The sequence below is a fragment of the Tasmannia lanceolata genome, unplaced genomic scaffold (assembly GCF_043159265.1).
Source record: "Tasmannia lanceolata isolate RefF3 unplaced genomic scaffold, GAP_Taslan_0.1 ptg000003l, whole genome shotgun sequence".
In the NCBI taxonomy this organism is placed as follows: domain Eukaryota; kingdom Viridiplantae; phylum Streptophyta; class Magnoliopsida; order Canellales; family Winteraceae; genus Tasmannia; species Tasmannia lanceolata.
This window is the reverse complement of record NW_027518680.1, coordinates 34,649,434-34,670,281: the sequence shown is the minus strand read 5'-3', so window position 1 is coordinate 34,670,281 and position 20,848 is coordinate 34,649,434. Positions and strand designations below refer to the sequence as shown.

The 20,848-nt window shown below is 42.8% G+C and overlaps 1 protein-coding gene across 1 annotated transcript; it reads left to right on the top strand.

Annotated features, from left to right (window-relative positions):
* Positions 1 to 8,837: 8,837 nt before the first annotated feature.
* Positions 8,838 to 19,229, top strand: LOC143869735 (uncharacterized). Its single transcript, XM_077376296.1, has 2 exons — positions 8,838 to 10,623; positions 18,964 to 19,229. The coding sequence occupies exons 1-2, from the start codon at positions 8,838 to 8,840 to the stop codon at positions 19,227 to 19,229; spliced, it is 2,052 nt and encodes a 683-aa protein (XP_077232411.1).
* Positions 19,230 to 20,848: the final 1,619 nt, after the last annotated feature.

Genomic DNA, 20,848 nt, shown 5'->3' with positions numbered 1-20,848 from the left:
TCAATTGATTGGGATTTAAGTGAAATCCTATTGGCTGCAAATTTGTGAATTCCTTGGCGTGACTTTTAGAAGGAAAGAGCGTTATATTATGTTTTGGAAGCCCACTTGAACTTGGAAACTTCTACACCACCTTGTGGACCCGTGACCTCGAGGCTGAACCCGAAAGGGCCTTCGATTTCCACACGATGGAGAGCTCTACCAAGACTCTCTCAAAATGATGCCCTCACAGCATGAGTGACGATGCATGAGATACCACTTGATTCAGAGACAAGCCCAGAACCAAGACGTACCTAAAATATGACAAGAGTCGCCATCCAGGGAAGTAGGCCCTGGAACCCACAAAAGCACACTCTGTGCAATGGATAAATCCAGAGATATAATTTGGGCTGTGCCTGATTACAAGTTGGGAAGGTGTTAGGCACCCAACTTGCCCGAGCGCACTCGGTCTCTTTATGCCATTTTTATTAACTTTGAAGAGTTTTGGAAAATCATGTGAAATGGGAACAAATATCTCCAAGAAAACGTCTACCTAAACATGCATAACGCAGGGATTGGCAAAAGAAAAATAACACATCCAAATCCTAAAGAGAATTGCTATAAGAGCCATCTGACATTAGAAAGAACACTAGAATCTGTAGTCTAAAAGAGGCGTAGAAAACTAGAGCTAATCTAATATTAGGCAATCCTGCTATCTATCTCCACAGATCACATCTAACATCCATGCCTAAAGATAGTTAGTACCAATATCATCTGTCATTAGAATAAACACTAGAATCCGCCGTCTCGTAGAAAAGCGTAGAAGACTAGTGTTGATCTATTAACCTATAACCCTGGTATCTATCTCCACACATTCCATCTAGTCCTAACTCATCACATCTAAGAAAGCAGTAACATGCACATGCACAGCTACAACTAAGCAAGTAATAGTAATGAAAATGAGCAGATATGATGAGATAAGATAAAATAAGCAAGAAAGCAGTAAAAGAACTAAAGCTAAGCAGATAACTGAGATAAGCAAATAGATAACACTACAGCTAGGCATGTGAAACTACATCTAAGGAAGTATATAATAACAAGTAAACAAAACAAGTTAAACGAGTAAATGAGGTAAAGCAAGTAAGCAAGTAAAAATAAAGTAACCATGCAAATGCTACTTGATGGGGCACAAATACGGCTACGCTCCCAGGTATTGCCACGTGTCATCCATGCACGAGCAGAGCCCAACCATCATGAAGAATGGCGTTGGAAAATGGTAAAGACCACACAGTCACGACACGTGTCGCCCTCTCGCCACCCAAGCCTCATCATCACAAATTATGGAAGGAAATGCCCGCCAAAGCCATGCGCGCCGGCAAAGCAGGAGGACAGCCAAATCCTGCGAAAGAAGGTTTTCTCTCCATAATGATAAAAGGGGCCGCGCGCCTCCCTTTAAAAGGGAGGAAAAGGAAGAACAGTAGGGAGGCCCTTTCGCTGAAAAGAGGACTATACCCATTCTCCACTCCGGACACCGGAAAAAGAGGCGAGGCAACAACAGAGGAGGCTAGGAACCCAATCCTACTCTCCCTGCTAGTACCCTCCGATCCACTCACTCACACACCCAGAAAAGAGCCCACGTGCTGCCCCTGGTAACCTTCATTGAAACTCCCTTCCCTCTCTCGCTATTCTTTATATTGATTGGTCGAAGGATCTGACTTGGGTGTCGAAGTGGTCGTCCGGGACCCACCCCGGACCCCCTGACCCCCTTTGTTTGTGATTGCAGACCCCGCGGAGGCCCTCTACCGACCGCGCGATCGCAGACCCGGATTCAGACGCCATCATATTGGCGCCATCCGTGGGACTCGTCGAGTACTGAACACCTTATGGCGATGAGAAACGACACCCGACAGCAAGAAATAGGGGTAATGACCCGAAGCCAGGCTCAAAGCGCACAAACCAGCACCTCAACCTCCCAAGAACCCAACTCACCGCCCTCGGGCCGACACCAACCCTCCTCTAGCACGCCGCAGATGGTCCCCACCATGGAAATGTTCAACGAACTTCGCCAAGAACTGCTCCAACGCTTGCCTCCTCCGACCTCGGAGAGGCCCCCGATAACGCAGGACCAGACAGAGGCCTATGACGAAGGCAACGAGGAACAACCAGGGGAATGCCATCCCCGGCGAAAGCGAGCACCGACTCGCCGGACGCCGTCCCCGTCAGCAAATAGCCCTCTGCCCCCCGCAACTAGGAGATACCAACGAGACAGCGGGAGGCAGGCTACAAACAGCCGCGCTCCCCCTGTCCAAACTACCCGCCTCCAGGAACCGCCCCTGGCTCGGGCGGAAGAAGTGGCAACCTCAGCACAACCGCCCGGCGTGGACCCGATAGCTGACCTACAAAGACAGATCCGGGAGGTAAAACTAGAAATGAAAAAACCCTACGCCCACGGCATCCTCGATGAGTGGGAAAGGGAGACGGCATCCCCATTCACCTCGGAGGTCTTAAAAACCCCAGCAGAAGCAGGCATAGACCTCTCCCGCTTCGGTCTGTACGATGGAAGCACGGACCCCCTCGAGTTCCTCCAAACCTTCAAAAGGGTAATGACGCTCCGAGGTGCGTCGGACGGATTCATGTGCAGAGCCTTCGCGTCCCTACTAAGAAAAACCGCCAACGACTGGTACATGAGATTGGAGCCCGACTACATCGCATCCTTCCACGAATTCGGGAGGAAGTTCAGCGCAAGGTTCGCCAACAACCGCCTCCGCCATGATCCAGCGGATGCCCTCTTAGCCCTCCGGCAAGGAAGAAATGAGACCCTGAGAGACTTCATGTTGAAATTCAACGCGGAATTAGCCCAACTTTCTAACATGGACGTCCAAATAGCGGTCGCCACACTAAAGCATGCCACCACCGATCCGAATCTCAAGTTGCACCTCACCCTCAAGCCACCACGGGACCTACAGGAACTTGAATCCAAGGCTGATAAGTTCATACGAGCGGAAGAAGCCTGCGCTCGAGAACAGAATCAGCCCGGCCCCGATGAAAGGAAAAACGACGGCCGAAGGGCCATAAGGCCACGTGCCGACGAGAGGCAGGCGGGCAAAAACCCCGTCCCCATCTTCGAGAGACTGGGAACCGCCCCGCTAAAGTTCCCCCTCTCCCACGTTCTACTGGCCATCAGGGATCAGGGTCTCCTGACCCCCCCAAGAGAATGGCCACAGACCCAAAGAAGAGGTCCGCTCGAAAATTCTGCGAATTCCACGGGGACCACGGCCACGAAACTGACCATTGCTTCCACCTCCGCCTCCAACTGGAAAAGTTGGCCGAAGAAGGGCACCTAAATCAATATCTCAGGAGTCCTGACAAAAGCTCGCACGAGGTCTAGCATCCCTCCGACGAGCCCAGAGGTAGGCGTCGGTCACCCAATGGACGCCGGTCCAACAACCGTCGCCGATCCAGCAGCCGCCATCGATCCCCTAGCAGGCATCGCTCAAGAAGCAGATGCCGATCCTGAAGCAGACGCGACGCGCACCGCCACCAGCTCCCCCGGAAAGAGGAGCCCCCCGAGCAACCGCATGCCCGCGAACAGCCGCCCACCATCATCGGGAAAATCAATATCATCATGGGCAGGCCAGCAGCGGGAGGGTCGACAACCGCCGGCCGACGGGCATACGCGGAACGAATATTCTCCATGGATATGCCTTCCAAAAAGGCCCGAACGGATCCACCCCTACAAGACCACATCATCACTTTTTCCAACGAAGACCTCGACGGGCTACAAGTCCCGCACGACGACGCACTGGTCATCAGACTGGTCGTCGCCAACTTCGATATAGGAAAAATCCTGGTGGACACAGGAAGCTCCGTCAACGTGCTACACCTCGAGACTTTCGAAGAAATGAAACTGGGCAAAGAAAGGCTGGGACCCGTGGAATACTCTATCTACGGGTTCTCCGGTGCGTCCGTACGGGTCGACGGCAAGATCGACTTACCCGTAACCTTCGGGACGTACCCCCTCCAAAAAACCATCCTGATGTAGACACCCCATTTTGATCGGACCACTTTCCCCAAAATCGAATAAATTCTCGAAATCGAATAAAATCTCAATCCCGAAGTTGAGTCGAGGTCCCGAGCCGAATCCTGAAATTCCTTAGGAGGTGGGCCCTAAGTGTAGAGAAAACTCAAAATGGTACCCACCCACTGCAGTGCAAAATTCCTAAGAGGCTGCTAATATCCCTAGGAGTGCATTTATCAAAGCGTGCATGTGTTAAATCACTTTCCCATGTTAAGCAGGAGGGGAGTGAATTAGCCAGCTTGGGGTTGCTTGGAGAAGAGAGAGGGAATAATATACCATTCCCTTTAAGAGAAGAAATGCCAAATAGGGTATAGTGGCAAGAGGGTAAAATTGCCTTCTCCTTAGGGTATTTAGTAAAATGGACATTACTTTCTTTGCAAGCAATGGACATAGGCCATTGGATCAAAAGGGGTGAGATGTAGGGCTAGATTAGATTAGAACATTCCAGGCTTCTAGGGTTTCTAGGGTAGTATTAAAGCAAAGGAAAGAAATCTATGGCTGAAAAAAAGGAGTGGGATGGATGAAGGGACAAGATGATTGCAAAAGAAAAACCCTAAGTCTATAACTCTCCAAGAGAGTTCGTGAAACAGGGGAGGCTGGATTTTTGGTTTTGGGAAAGGGTGGAGCTCCATTTGCAGAAAAAAATAAATAGCAGAGGAGTAAAGGAGAAAAAAAGAGAGAGAGAGAGCTGGGCAGCCAAAACCCTCTTCCTTGCCTCGGACCACCACCATCTTCAACCTTCTCCACCTACTCCAACAACCACTACCCTTCTCCGAACCAGCGTCATCCCCCACCACCCTCCTCAAATCCACCACCTCCATCGAACACCACCACTGGCCATCTTCTCCGGCCTCACTCCAACCTCCTCCACCCATACCACGGCCACCGACTACCTCCACCATACCCATCTCCGGCACAAACCCATCTCCAATCATCTCTAGCCACCACCATCAGCCACCATACCCCCACTCACCATCATAATCGCCATCTTCTCTACCGCCACCTCCATTACCGAACCAACCTCCACCGAACCAACCACCACCACCACCACCCTTCTTCAACCTTCAACCACCAACCCATAGCCACCATCATCCTACCTCATCTTCTCAAACCCATCTTCTCCGGCCGTCCTTGCCGGAATCCGGCTTCAAACCCTTTACAAACCCATCTCCGATCAACCCCTTCTTCTCCCCCACTCCATATCAGCCATAGAAATCCACATCAAAACCCACTTCAAACTCACCTAGATCTAAACCCCAGTTCTACCCAACCTAAATCCCATCTATTTCATCCAAACCCATTTCAAGACACCATTAAATCCGGCCACTTGGTCTTCTCCGACCGTTCCCTCTGGAATCTGACCCCCCACCGATAGGCTATGACGATCGTGAGACTTATCCGATCTTTAACGGATTAGGATCGCTGAGCTTGATTCATTAGGATCGCTCCTTGAGCCTATCGTACGCTCCATTTTCTTTTCCCTGACATTCTCGGTCCTCATGTACCGTTGATTTTCCGATTCATTTCTTTCCCTGTATCTTTTAGCTCATTGTGTGTTTATCTTTGACTTCTTATGTGCTATTGTTAGCTTGCTTACTTTCCTAGCAGGAGATTGATTATTATTTTCTCAGCATTATCTCTTACATAGGCTCTCATGCTAGTGTGTTTATTCTATTGCTTTGGTAGTTTACTGCTGTGCTTATTTGTCCTCTTACCTACTTAGTTGTAACATTTATTCATCTTATCTTGATTATCTGCTTAGCTGTAGCTATGCGTGTGGATGTTACTGCTTTCCTAGATGTGATGTGTTAGGATTAGATGCGGTGAGTTAGGATTTGGATGTTTATTTTCTTTTGCCCATCCCTGGGTCATGCATGCTTAGATAGACGTTTTCTCGGGGATACTCGTTCCCATCTCACATGATTTTAGCCCAAAACTCTTCAAAATTAATTAAAAATGGCATAAGAGACCAGGTGCTTGCACTTGGGAGAATTGGGGGCGCTTAATACCTTCCCCATTCGTCATCAGGCACGGACTTTTGTATCTCTGGTTATCCGTTGCAACAGAGTATTTCATGGGATCCAGGGCCTACTTCCCTGGATGGCGATTCTTCTTTGTTATAGGTACATCTTGGTTCAGGGCTAGTCCTTGAATCGAGATGTATCTCATTTACATCGCCACCCATGCTGTGAGTGGCACCATTTCGAGAGTTCCTTGGTAGAGCTCTCCTTCACATTGTGGAGATCTTAGAGGATCGGCGTGGGATCTCGTGTCCCTCGCCCATTCGTCCTTGGGATCGGGGTCCACAGGCTGGCGATTCTGCTGGGGAATTCTTGGAACATTGCCTAACTCTGTAAAATGCCATTTTTACTAATTTTGGTAGAAAATTGGACTAAAATCATTTTAAATGGGAACCTTTTCCGTTAGAATGCCAGGGGCACCAAATATATACAAAATAAAACAAGGTCTCACACATTCACTTTCATCCCTTGCATATATTATCTGTTTTGTGGTTACTTTTCTGCTGTGGATATACTATCAGGTTACTCTCGGAGAGATACTATAAGTAGAAGCCGTGAGGGCTATACCCGCCTTCTAGTGCCACCGCACCAGTAGTATCTCAACACCTGGACACCTTGTGTGTAAAACGGACATAGTTCGTATGCTGGGCAATAGTCACAGCATACAAGCAACTATGCACCCGGCCAGGTGGACCTCGCGACATTACTCTCTCTATATATTGCATGGTCCTTTTGTTTGCATTTATGGATGAACATATGTGTTGCTTACACATGTGGAGCCTAGAGTTAGGGACCTTATCCCATTTTTTAGGCTAGGGTAACTCACTTTATGTGGCTACAGACGCAGTCCTAGTACACTCACTTGTCTGTCATGAGTCGAGACTTCCTTGACTCCGCTAAATTAGACTAGGATTGGTGCCCCTGGTTAGGATGTATATATATATATATATATATATGTATATATATATATATATTTATTTACTAGATTAGGGTCTGCTTAGTTATATTTTCTTTCATAATCTAATCCATTCTCCCTATCCATTCGTCTTTTGGATTATGATCAGATCATTGGTTTCACATCATTATCTTTATAGCCATGATCTATCTTCCCTGAGCTTGATCCTTTGATCGATCTTGATCAGATCGCTCTGCATGCCAATTATGAGTCTGCTTTGCCATTATCACTACCAGAGTGTGTTCTTGCTGAGAGCCCTGTTTCATCTTGACCTTGTCGGCATATTCTTTATGCTTGGTTGCCGAGACTCTCCTTGTACAGTCGTTATGCTGCCGGATTTTCTCCAAAAACCTTAAGCGTAACCATTATCCTTTAGGGTTATTGATAAACCATGTGCTTACAGTACCATATCTCCTAGTACAGCTGTCATGCTGCCGGATTTTCTCTAAATGTCCTGAGTGTGGTCATCATCTTTTTAGGCTTGTTGCTAAACCATGTACTTACCTTACCACATCTCTTTGTACAGTCGTTATGCTGCCGGATTTTACCCAGAATATATTGAGTGTGACTTCCTTAGGGTTATTGATGAACCATGAGCTTACCTTACCATGATCCTTCTATGGGGCCGTCATGCTGCCGGATTTTACTTAAAACCTTCTGAGTATGGCCTTATGCTTTACTGTTAGTGATAAACCATGAGTTTACCATGCCATGATCCTTTTGTAAGGCCGTTATGCTGTCGGATTTTTATCTGAACCACCATGAGTGTGATGGTTATCCGTTTAGGTTTGATGGGCCGTTATGACCCTTCTTACAATTGTTGTACTGCTGGCTCTTACCCAGAGGAGAGATGTGTTTGTATTATCCCTTGTTTCAATTTGTGCATAACATTCTTTCTGATTATCTTAATTTAAATTAGTGTTCTTACTTCCATTTCAGGAGTCTGAGTTAACCAATAGCTATTGCTTCGAAAAAAGTTACCATTTCACAGCCTACTTGGTCCCGGCAATCTTCTACGTCGAGGCTAAGTCGTAGATCTTCTTCACCTCTCCCACCAGCTTTATTTCCACTTATCTCCCCTAGTCTTAACCAAATGGCCGAGTCAAATGAGATGCTGGCTGAAATGAGAGACATGATGAGGAACCTTACAAGAGAGGTATCTTCCCTAAAGGAAGAGGTTACTCAGTTGAAGAGCGAGAAAGCCGCTACCTCGAAAGCACCTGTCGTCCAAAATCCTACTAATGTGATTCCAGGCTTTAATCGGTCTGTCATTTCCCCTGAAGATGATTTCTATGACGAGCAATATGTAGAGGAGAGTTGTCTTCCGCAATCAGCTAAGCCAGGCAAAGAGAAGGAATTGGTTGATAGAGTTGAAAAGTTGACCCAACAAGTTGAAAGCATGCAAGTTAAGGGCCCAAAGAAGGTCAATATGTCTGATTTTTCCCTTTTCCCTGGTGTCACCCTTCCTCCAAAATTCAGAATGCCAGACTTTGATAAATATGATGGGACGGGGTGCCCGTGGAGTCATCTGAGGTTGTTCATTTCAAATTTAGAAGGGTATGGGCTGTCTCCAGAGCAGATCGCTAAAGTGTTTCCGATGTCTCTAACAGGAGTAGCTAAGAAGTGGTTCCTTCATCTGAAACCCGAAGAACTCGGAACTTTAGACGAAATCGCTAACAAGTTCGTTGAGCAATTTTCGATGGAAGAAGGGATAGAGGTTACAAAGAGGGATCTGAAAACGATCAAGCAAGGACCCTAGGAAACATTTACGTCTTTTGTAAGAAGATGGAGGAGAAAAGCGGCCCAGATGACTAGCCGCCCTTCTGAAGAAGATCAGATCAAAATTGTGGTCAAGAATTTGTCTCCGCAGTACTACCACTTCATGGCGACACAGTATTACTCTGATTTCAATCACTTGATCAAGACAGGAACCATAACTGAAGATGCGTTGTTGAAGGGTTCTCTGGCGAAGTCATCTTTTGATCCAAGGAATGGAAAGAAACCAATGGTAGCTTCAAAGCCTGAAGTTAACAATGTGGTTGCTGCGCGCCCTATGAGAAGAGTTGTAGCAAAGACAGAGCAGCCAGCGAGGAAAGCGCCGAGACACTTTGATCCGCTACCTTACCCTTTATCTGTCGCTCTCAAGAAGTTACTAAGAGACAAAAAGATCACTCTCTTAGAACCGAGACCTCCACCGCCTATTCTCCCCAGATATTGGCGTGAAGATCAGCATTGTGCATATCATCAAGGAACAGGGCACCTAACAGATAACTGCATGGCCTTGAGGCATAAAATTCAGGATATGATAGAAGCAAAAAAAATCGCTGTATTTATGCCAAACACTACCCGGAATCAATTACCAGCTCATGCTGCGCGCCCTCCACCTACAGTTGGGGCAGTTTTTACTGAAGAGCCTATTCTTGACCCTGCTTCCTTGATTTGTGCTATCGCTTCCGATTCACCGACTGTCTTGGCATTTGGCGAGGAAATTGAAGAAGTAGAGGAAGAGAAGCCTTATGTGCTTGGTGGAGATGAAGATGATTATGCTGAGTCTTCTACTGGTCCCTACATCCTTCAATGTGATGAAGAGGAAGTTCAAGATGTGGTTCCGTATGTTCTGAGCTTTGATGACGATGACTTTGATTTCTTGAACGATCAATGTGACGAAGTCCGCCATGTTACTCGTGGTGGGCGGATCTTCAAACCTGTTGAGTTGAGAGCCGAGAACCCAGCTGAAGTCGTAAGGGCCGCAGAAGCGCAGAAGCAGAACAAGCCGAGTTGCGAAGAAGAGGATGAGAGTCTTTTACGGCAACTCAAAAAGACCCAGGCTAATATTTCAATTTGGGGTTTGCTTATGGCTTCCCCAAAGCACCGTCAAGTTGTACTAAGAGAGTTGAATGCTGCACAGGTATCTGTGGATATTACATCTGATGAGCTGGTTGGTTTAGTAGCAATGGCTAGGGTGTCCAAGACTCTTTCTTTCACTGATGAAGATCTGACATTTGAGGGTCACAATCATACGCGTCCACTGAAGATCATTGTTGTCTGTAACGGGAAGAAGGTCCCAGATGTATTAGTTGACAACGGGTCTGCACTGAACGTATGTCCGTTAGCCACTGCTACTGTCTTGGGATTTGGGCCGAATAACTTCATCCCTTCTGAACAAGGAATTTTGGCGTATGACGGTACCAGACGCGATGTTATTGGAACGCTAGCAACCGAAATTCTGATAGGAGGAGAAATCTTTGAAGTAGAGTTCCAAGTGCTTGATATCAAATCGTCATTCCTTCTCTTGCTTGGCCGACCTTGGCTCCATAAGGTTGGAGTTATCCCTTCTTCACTGCACCAGAAACTGAAGTTCATCAGAAACAACAGGGTGATAACAGTCAAGGGTGATCCTGATTTGGAGGTAGGCCAAATTTCACAAGAGGGTACCTCAGAAAAGAAAGGTGACGTTAGTCTGACCGGGTTCTCTGTAGAAGTCACAACTATATCATTTGAAAAAGCAAAGAATGAAGAGATTTTGTTCCTCACCAGCACTAATCCCCGGGTTGTAAAGATGATGCGTAAACAGGGGTACCTTCCCGGTGCAGGTCTGGGTCGCAATCATCAGGGGATAGTTGAATGGCCTGTAATGAGAAAGAATGAAGGGTTGTTCGGACTCGGGGGTGAATTGAATTTTAACACTAAATTATCCCTTTTGACAATTACTTGTGAACCTAGTTAGAATTTTTCTTCTTTAAATTAGGTTTTTGGTTAGTGCAAGTAAGATTGAAAACAAAAGATATACTAAACCAAAAACAAGAATGAAAGTACAAAAATGAGAGATGACACACCAATATATAGTGGTTCGGGCAAAGCCCTACTCCACTCTTCTTAAGATTGTCCTTAAGGATTTCCACTATTGGAGACCTCCACGATGCCCGGCTCCGATGCGATTACACTTCCAAGGGATATTAAATAAGGATGCCCTTACACCTTTACAAAAGACTCTCCTTCTCCGCCAAGTTCTAAGCGGTGCTCCATAGGGTATTAAGGTAGGATGCCCTAGCCACCTTTGCAAGAAATGAAGATTGAATAGCTTGGCTTCTTCTTGAAAGCTTGATGCTCTTTTTAGACCCTCGATTGCTCTTCAATGATGGTAGTTGCAAGTGAAAGCTCTAAATATCCCAACTCAAGAAATTTGCAAGTGCAAGGCAAGTTTGGGAAGAAAACAAAATCTTTAGCACAAATGGATTGCAAGTTTTCTTTAATGCTCACGGAGGTTTTCAAATCATCAAGAGAGAGGAGATGAATCCTCTACATGTTGTATATATAGCCTCTCCAAAGAATATGACCGTTTGGGGGTGGGAATATCAAAAACCACAAAATAATTCAAATCCCAACGGCTATTTTTTTGAGCTGTCGCGAGGTTCTCGGAGTTCCGAGAGAACGGCCAGAAGAAATAAAATTTCTACTGGACCATTTCTCGGAGTTCCGAGAAAATGTCCAGAAGCTACTGGACCTTTTCTCGGAGTTCCGAGGGAACTCTCGGAGTTCCGAGCTCGGAGCTCCGAGAAAAATCTCGGAGTTCCGAGAAGCCTAAAAAACAAGCAAATTTGAGATTTTATTGCTTGTTTGATTTTTGGCTTTTGGAACTCAACTCCTATGATAATTATGGAATGTTTATGAGGGTCCCAACATGTTGGTCCACCACATAATCATTCACTAAACCTTTAAAGTTCTTTAAGTGTTCTTTGAAAAACATTTTGAAAATACTTTGCCTTGACTTGAAAATCTAAAGAGAGGAGATGTACAATGATACCTATGCAACCTTCAATTTCTCTTTAGCTTTGGTCTTCAAGTTGATCTTCCATCTTTGTATGCTTGCTTGAGAGATGATGTGCTCCTTTGACTCTTGTTGGGTACGTCTTCAAGCATGACCATGTAGTGTGTTGGTTTCATCAATGATCAATCCTATCTTAAACACAACACTTCAAAGAAAATTGATTAGTATTCAATAACACAATCAATTATGTTTAGAATCATCAAAACACGATAGGAGAGTAGACCCTTGGGCTTACAATCTCCCCCTTTTTGATGATGACAAACAAAATTGATTATGAGGTGTGTGTGGAGTGACATAGTAGGCAAGTGAATGCTAGAACTCCCCCTCAACATATGCACACAAAAAAAATGATAGCAATTAAAAGCATATGGTGCATATAGTCAATTGAATAGATAATCAATTTCAAACTTCTCCCCCTTTTGTCATCGACAAAAAGGGTGTACTAAAAAGTAAAGCAATTTAGGAGTAGATGAAGATTGAGTTAGATAATCCCCCTAAATCAATGCTTATGGTATAAAAATATATAAAAATATATATAACCAAGTAATGCACATATACCTGTTCATGATCGAGATGTTGACATATGTCAAAATGTTAGGTATTTTAATTAAAGTGAAAGTACTTCTCCAACTTAGAAAACTAAGAAGGCTAAGAGTACCAATTGAGTGATTTTTAAGATTAATATTTGACATCTCATTCATGCAGATATTACCAAACAAAGATGATATATATAAATACTATATAGATAAGCTGGTGAAAGGCACAAAGTATTTATTTGGCAATTTCTTTGACTTGATCCGCACTCCAAATGTTTAAGGCACTTCGGATATAACAAATTCTATCATCACTAAGGGGTTTTGTAAAGATATCCGCTAATTGATCTTCAGTGTTGATATACTTTAAGCAAATATCCCCTTTTTGTAGTGATCTCTAATGAAGTGGTGCCTAATCTCAATGTGTTTTGTTCTTGAGTGGTGTATGGGGTTCTTTGTTAAGCTTATAGCACTAGTGTTGTCACATTGGATGAGAATATTTTCCATTTTAATACAATAGTCCTTCAATGTGCTTTTCATCCATAGGACTTGAGCACAACAAGCTCCAGCTGCCACATATTCTGCTTCTGTTGTGGACAGAGCTACTGAATTTTGCTTCTTGCTAAACCATGAAACAAGTGATTTACCTAAGAATTGGGAAGTCCCACTAGTGCTTTTCCTATCTACTCTACATCCGGCGAAGTCTGCATCTGAATATCCGATGAGAGTAAAGGAAGATGATCTTTCATACTATAGTCCTAGACTTTGTGTTCCTCTTAAATACTTGAAGATCTTCTTGACTGCTGATAGGTGAGACTCTTTTGGATCCGATTGAAATCGAGCACAGAGACAGACAGTAAACATAATGTCTGGTCTACTGGCTGTCAAATAGAGTAAACTACCTATCATACCCCTATACATCTTCTGGTCCACAGATTTGCCAAATTCATCCTTTTCTAGCTTAGCAGTAGTACTCATGGGAATTCTTGATGTCTTACTGCTATCCATGCCATACTTCTTTAATAACTCCTTTGTATATTTTTCTTGATTTAAAAATATTCCATTTTTGTATTGTTTAATTTGGAGTCCTAAGAAATAGGTTAACTCACCCATCATGCTCATTTCAAATTTATTTTTCATTAAAGTTGCAAATTCATCACACAATTTTTGATTAGTTGAGCCACATATGGTATCATCTACATATATCTGGACAAGGAGGATATCTTGATTTTCTCTTTTGATAAATAATGTTTTATCCACCTTTCCCATCTCAAATCATTTTTCAACTAAGAAAGTGCAAAGCCTCTCATACCAAGCTCTAGGAGCTTGCTTTAACCCATACAAAGCTTTATCAAGCCTGAAGACATGATTTGGATGCTTGAAGTCTTCAAAACCTGGAGGTTGCTCAACATACACTTCCTCTTGGATATAGCCATTTAGGAAGGCACTTTTGACATCCATTTGATATAATTTAAATCATTTATGAGATGCATATGCCAAGAGTATCCTAATGGCTTCCATACGGGCAACAGGAGCGAATGTCTCATCATAGTCTATTCCCTCCTCCTGATTGTACCCTTGGGCTACAAGCCTAGCTTTGTTTCTAGTGATAATTTCATTTTCATCCAACTTGTTTCTATACACCCATCTCGTGCCAATGACTGGATGATCACTAGGTCTAGGCACTAGCCTCCACACCTTGTTCCTTTCGAATTGACTCAACTCTTCTTGCATAGCCATCAACCAATATTCATCCTTTTCGGCTTCCTTGATGGTTTTAGGTTCTAATTCGGATTGGAATGCCAAATTGTTACTCACACTACGATAGTATGATCTAGTTCTTACCGGCGATGTGGCATCACCTAAGATTGGGATTCAGGATGATCTACCAATGTTCTCCTATCCTTAGGCAATGAGTCATCATCTACATTTTCTGCTTCCTCACTAGGTAATGTATGACTTGTAGTTGCATGAGGAGGAGCACTTAACTTAGGTAAGAGATTTTCATTAGGTTCATCCTCATCATGTGGCATTTCTTGAGGTGTTGGCTCTCTCTCATCAAATGTCACATGCATGGATTATTCGACAACTAGGGTTCTTCTATTAAATACTCTATATGCCTTGCTATGTGAAGAGTACCCTAAGAATATTCCATCGTTCGACTTCTTATCAAATTTGTGTAAATTATCTTTAATGTTTAAAATGAAGCATTTACATCCAAACACTCTAAAATAGCTTATATTTGGTTTCAAGTTTTTCCAAAGCTCATAAGGTGTTTTCTTAGAAATTGGCCTTAAATATACCCTGTTTATGATATAGTAAGCGGTGCTAACCGCCTCCGCCCAAAAATATCCAGGGAGATCATTTTCATGCAACATAGTTCTAGCCATTTCTTGGAGAGTTCGATTCTTTCTTTCTACAACTCCATTTTGTTGAGGTGTTCTAGGTACGGAAAAATTATGTTTTATGCCATGTTCATTACAGTAAGTGTCAAAATGTACATTTTCAAATTCCGTTCCATGATCACTTCTAATGTAAGAGATAGCAACACCTTTTTCATTTTGTATTTGATTGCACAATATAAGGAAGTTTTCATAAGTTTCATCTTTGTGTGCTTAAAATATGACCCATGTAAATCGTGAGTAGTCATCCACAACTATAAACACGTACCTCTTTCCACCTAGGCTACTTGTCTTCATTGGTCCAAAAAGATCCATATGAAGTGGCTCTAAGGGGTAGGAAGTTGAAATCATATTTTTAGGTGCAAATGAGCTCTTCAATTGTTTTCCTAATTGACAAGTTCTACAAATTTGATCTTTGGTGTATTTGAACTTAGGCAATCCTCTAACAATTTCTTTTGAGGAGAGGGCCGAAATGAGTTCCATTCCGGCATGACCCAACCTCCTATGCCATAGCCAAGAATCCTCACTAATGGCATTAAGACAAGTCACATTTTGGAGTCTAAGATCATCTAGTCCAATTGTGTAAATGTTATTGTCTCTAGAACCTATGAATTTTACTTTTCCATCTATCTTATTTTTAACAATGCATTTGTCGGGATTAAAGACTACTTCAAACCCATTATCACATAATTGACTAATGCTAATAAGATTATGGGACAAGCCATCAACAAATAGTACATCATGTATGGGAGAGGTAGAGTTACCTATGGTGCCTTCACCTTTGACTTTTCCTTTCTTATCATCTCCAAAGGTAACGTCTCCACCATCCTTGAGTGATAGGGATGCGAATTGAGTAAGGTCTCCTGTCATGTGTCTAGAGCATCCACTATCAAGGTACCATGTGTTCTTCTTGTTATGGCTTTTAAGGCATACCTACACATGAATAGGGAAGTGAGATCCCTTAGGTACCCAAATCTTTCTAATCTTGCTATGTTCATTTATTTTCACTTTAGAGTTCAATTTGATTTTATCTTGTTTAGCATGCAAGCAAGAAACCTTGTAATGACCTTCTAGACCACAATAAAAACAAATCTTGGTACTACTAGAAGAGGCCTTTTCAAGTTTGTTTTTATAGTTAGATATTGTAGTATTCCATTTATGTCCAAGTCCACTTTTGTCACTTGACATTCTTTGTATATTAACAAGCTTATCAAATTTCAATGAACTATTTTCAAATTTTTCAAAAAGTTTCTTTAGTTCATCATATTCAAAAGACAGTTTACCATTTTCATGCTTTAGCTTGTTGTTTTCATTAGAAAGTTCTTCTCGGTTTTCATTTAAGATTTTGATAGAAGCATTTAACTCATGAATTTCTACTTTGTATTTTTCATTTTTATCATCTAAAAATTCACGATCTTTCTTTAACCAACCAAATTCTTTTGTCATGTTAGCAAGAGAATTTTCAAGTGATGCAATTTTATCAAATTGAATTTTAAGTTCATCATTTGCATTTTGTAAGGAATCTAGAACTTCTTTTAAGACAATGACATCATTTAAAGTGTTTACCTCGTTATTGTCGTTTGTTGAGGCCATGAAGCACACGTTCCTTGCTATCAAGCAATCTTCGCCATCATTTTGTTCGCCTTCGCTTTCAAATTTCCTCATCCCAAGTGGCGGTCATTCCTTTCTTGCCTTCTCTTCTCTTGAAGTGGTTGGTTGAAGAAGGCTCATTGTTGAGTGGACAATCCGGGCGAATGTGTCCAAGCTTCTTGCAACCGTAGCATCGGGGTTGAGAAGATCCATCACCAAGTTCTTCTTTCTTCTTGAATGGAGGATTGGTCCTTCTATTTCTCATGCCTCCCATATTCCTTTGCAAGAATTTGATCCTTCTTGTTAGGAGGGCAACTTCATCTTCCATGTCTTCCTTTGCATCTTCATTTTTACCTACATTACAAGCAAAAGCAATTCCTTTTCCTTTTTCAATTTTAGTTTCAATTTCGAGTGCTTTTGTTTTGAAAATCATCTCATGGGTGATCAAGGACCCTATTAGTTCATCTAGGTTTAATGTATTCATGTCCTTGGCTTCCGTGATTGTGGATGTTTTGGATTCCCATGACAAAGGTAGGGACCTAAGGATTTTGGTCACTAAATCTCTATTAGAAAATTATTTTCCAAGACCCCTTAGTCCATTTACAAGATTGGTGAATCTAGTGTACATGTCGGCAATTGTTTCATCGGGTGTCATTTGAAAGAGTTCATATTGCCAAAAAAGATGATTCATTTTAGATTCTTTGACTTGATTGGTTCCTTCATGGGTGACCTCTAAGGTATCCCAAATTTCCTTGGCCGAATTCAAATTTGATACTCTATTGAATTCTCCGGGAGATAGAGCACAAATAAGGGAATTCATAGCTTTGGCATTATAATTTGAAGCTTGTTGTTCGGCTTCGGTCCAATCATTTAGATTTCTTGTGGGTAATGTGTATTCATTATTAATTGCTCTCCACATTTGATAATCTTGGGTTAAAAAGATTTTCATTTTAGTTTTCCAAAAACCATAGTTTGTTCTATCAAAATAGGGTGGCCTAGTGTTTGAGTAACCTTCATGGTGTTGAGGATGGTTTGCCATTTTTGAATCTTTACTCTAGACCGGTTAGGGTTTTTAAAAAATTAGAGACGAGGCTCTGATACCAATTCAAATTAACAAGAGGGGGGGGGTGAATTGAATTTTAACACTAAATTATTCCTTTTGACAATTACTTGTGAACCTAGTTAGAATTTTTCTTCTTTAAATTAGGTTTTTGGTTACTGCAAGTAAGATTGAAAACAAAAGATATACTAAACCAAAAACAAGAATGAAAGTACAAAAATGAGAGATGACACACCGATATATAGTGGTTCGGGCAAAGCCCTACTCCACTCTTCTTAAGATCGTCCTTAAGGATTTCCACTATTGGAGACCTCCACGATGCCCGGCTTCGAGGCGATTACACTTCCAAGGGATATTAAATAAGGATGCCCTTACACCTTTACAAAAGACTCTCCTTCTCCGCCGAGTTCTAAGCGGTGCTCCCTAGGGTATTAAGGTAGGATGCCCTAGCCACCTTTGCAAGAAATGAAGATTGAATAGCTTGGCTTCTTCTTGAAAGCTTGATGCTCTTTGTAGACCCTTGATTGCTCTTCAATGATGGTAGTTGCAAGTGAAAGCTCTAAATATCCCAACTCAAGAAATTTGCAAGTGCAAGGCAAGTTTGGGAAGAAAACAAAATCTTTAGCACAAATGAATTGCAAGTTTTCTTTAATGCTCAAGGAGGTTTTCAAATCATCAAGAGAGAGGAGATGAATCCTCTACATGTTGTATATATAGCCTCTCCAAAGAATATGACCATTTGGGGGTGGGAATATCAAAAACCACAAAATAATTCAAATCCCAACGGCTATTTTTTTGAGCTGTCGCGAGGTTCTCGGAGCTCCGAGAACCATTCTCGGAGTTCCGAGAAAACGGCCAGAAGAAATAAAATTTCTTCTGGACCATTTCTCGGAGTTCCGAGAAAATGTCCAGAAGCTACTGGACCTTTTCTCGGAGTTCCGAGCTCGGAGCTCCGAGAAAAATCTCGGAGTTCCGAGAAGCCTAAAAAACAAGCAAATTTGAGATTTTATTGCTTGTTTGATTTTTGGCTTTTGGAACTCAACTCCTATGATAATTATGGAATGTTTATGAGGGTCCCAACATGTTGGTCCACCACATAATCATTCACTAAACCTTTAAAGTTCTTTAAGTGTTCTTTGAAAAATATTTTGAAAATACTTTGCCTTGACTTGAAAATCTAAAGAGAGATGTACAATGATACCTATGCAACCTTCAATTTCTCTTTAGCTTTGGTCTTCAAGTTGATCTTCCATCTTTGTATGCTTGTTGAGAGATGATGTGAGCTCCACTTAGCTCCTTTGACTCTTGTTGGGTACGTCTTCAAGCATGACCATGTAGTGTGTTGGTTTCATCAATGATCAATCCTATCTTAAACACAACACTTCAAAGAAAATTGATTAGTATTCAATAACACAATCAATTATGTTTAGAATCATCAAAACAAGAGAGGAGAGTAGACCCTTGGGCTTACACCCGGGTTGTAAAGATGATGCGTAAACAGGGGTACCTTCCCGGTGTAGGTCTGGGTCGCAATCATCAGGGGATAGTCGAATGGCCTGTAATGAGAAAGAATGAAGGGTTGTTCGGACTCGGATATGAACCTTCTCGTGATGAGATTAGAGAAATGAGAAATTACATGCAGAAATGGTCCGAGCTCCATCACCGGGGTCTAGAGCTGCCGATGAAATCATTTAGTCTAATCAGAAATGGTAAGTACCGCAGAGAGGGAGATGACTTTGCATTCTGTGGGTTCGCAGAGCCGTGGGTTGATGAGTTAACAGGGTAAGAGCTGCCGGGGTTTGAGATATTTTTCGATATGGAGCTGCCAGATGAGTACCCGAGTTTGCAAATTCATGAAATCGAACCGGAGGTTGATTGGGATGATATCCTTGAGCTGTGTCTTCTGAATTCCCTGTTCCAGGTTGAGTTACCGATTGTAGCCATGATCGGAGGAGATGCGCTGATCCTTGATCCTGAAAGCCTTATCACCCCAGCCGAGGGACCCCTCACGAACTGGAGTTCCCAGGTCATATCCCAAGTCGTCATCCAGTACAGTCATGTTTCTATCAAAGAGTCCGTTGTCTCTAGCTATATGTCCATTTCAGAGTCAAAAATAGAGTTTGCTATATCTGATGTTTCTCTTGATGCAGGTACAGTTGTGATCGAGCCGGTTGATGGAGGAGTTTCCCGATGACATTGTTCAGTCCGATGTAGAGTCCGTTGCATCTTCTGTTGAGTCTACCGAGTCTGTCAAGTCTGTTCATACGATAGTCCAGTCTGATGATGAGTCTGTAAAGGTTTATAAAGATTTCAATACTGAGCCCATTGAAGGCGCGTCAACAGATGTAACTTCGATTTCTTTGAATGAAATAAAAGACTCTTCTTTTTATTCGCCTGTCTCTACTTCAATTTCTGCTTCTTTATCTGATCAAATTGATAATAATAATAATAATCAAGACTCCCCCTCTAATGAGGATGCCGACGAAACTCCCCCTGAAATCAAACACATGATTAGGCAGGAGGAGCAGCGTCGAGCAAAACCATTCGAAGAGGAAATCGAGACCATCAATATTGGTGATGAAACCCTAATTCGGGAAATTCGAATTGGTAAAACATTAACTCCCGAAGAGCGTGCAGAATTAATTGCCCTATTAAAGGAATTCAAAGAAGTTTTTGCTTGGTCCTATGATGACATGCCGGGATTAAGTGAAAACATTGTTCAACATAGACTTCCCCTAATCCCGGGTGCCAGGCCGAAAAAGCAAAAGCTCCGAAAAATGAAACCAGAGTGGGACTTGTTAGTCAGAGATGAAGTTCAGAAACAATTGGATGTTGGCTTCATACAAGTTGTTGAATACCCTGAATGGCTAGCCAACATAGTACCGGTGCCCAAGAAGGACGGAAAAGTCAGAATGTGTGTGGATTTCAGAGATCTGAACAAAGCAAGTCCGAAAGATGATTTTCCTTTGCCACACATTGACATCTTGGTGGACAACACAGCGGGCCATGCTCTCCTTTCATTTATGGATGGATTCTCAGGATACAACCAGATCAAGATGGCTCCTGAAGACGTGATCAAGACGGCCTTCATCACTCAATGGGGGACATATTGTTACAGAGTTATGCCGTTTGGACTAAAAAATGCTGGAGCAACATATCAGAGAGCTGCTACCACTTTATTGCATGACATGATACACAAAGAGGTCGAAGTATATGTTGATGACATGATCGTTAAAGCGAAGACCAGGGAAGAGCATACAGGGGCATTGAGAAAGTTCTTCCAGCAAATCCAAAAGTTCAAGCTCCGTCTCAACCCGAATAAGTGTGTATTTGGGGTTACGTCAGGAAAATTGCTGGGATTCTTGGTCAGCCAGAGAGGGATTGAAGTAGATCCACAGAAAATCA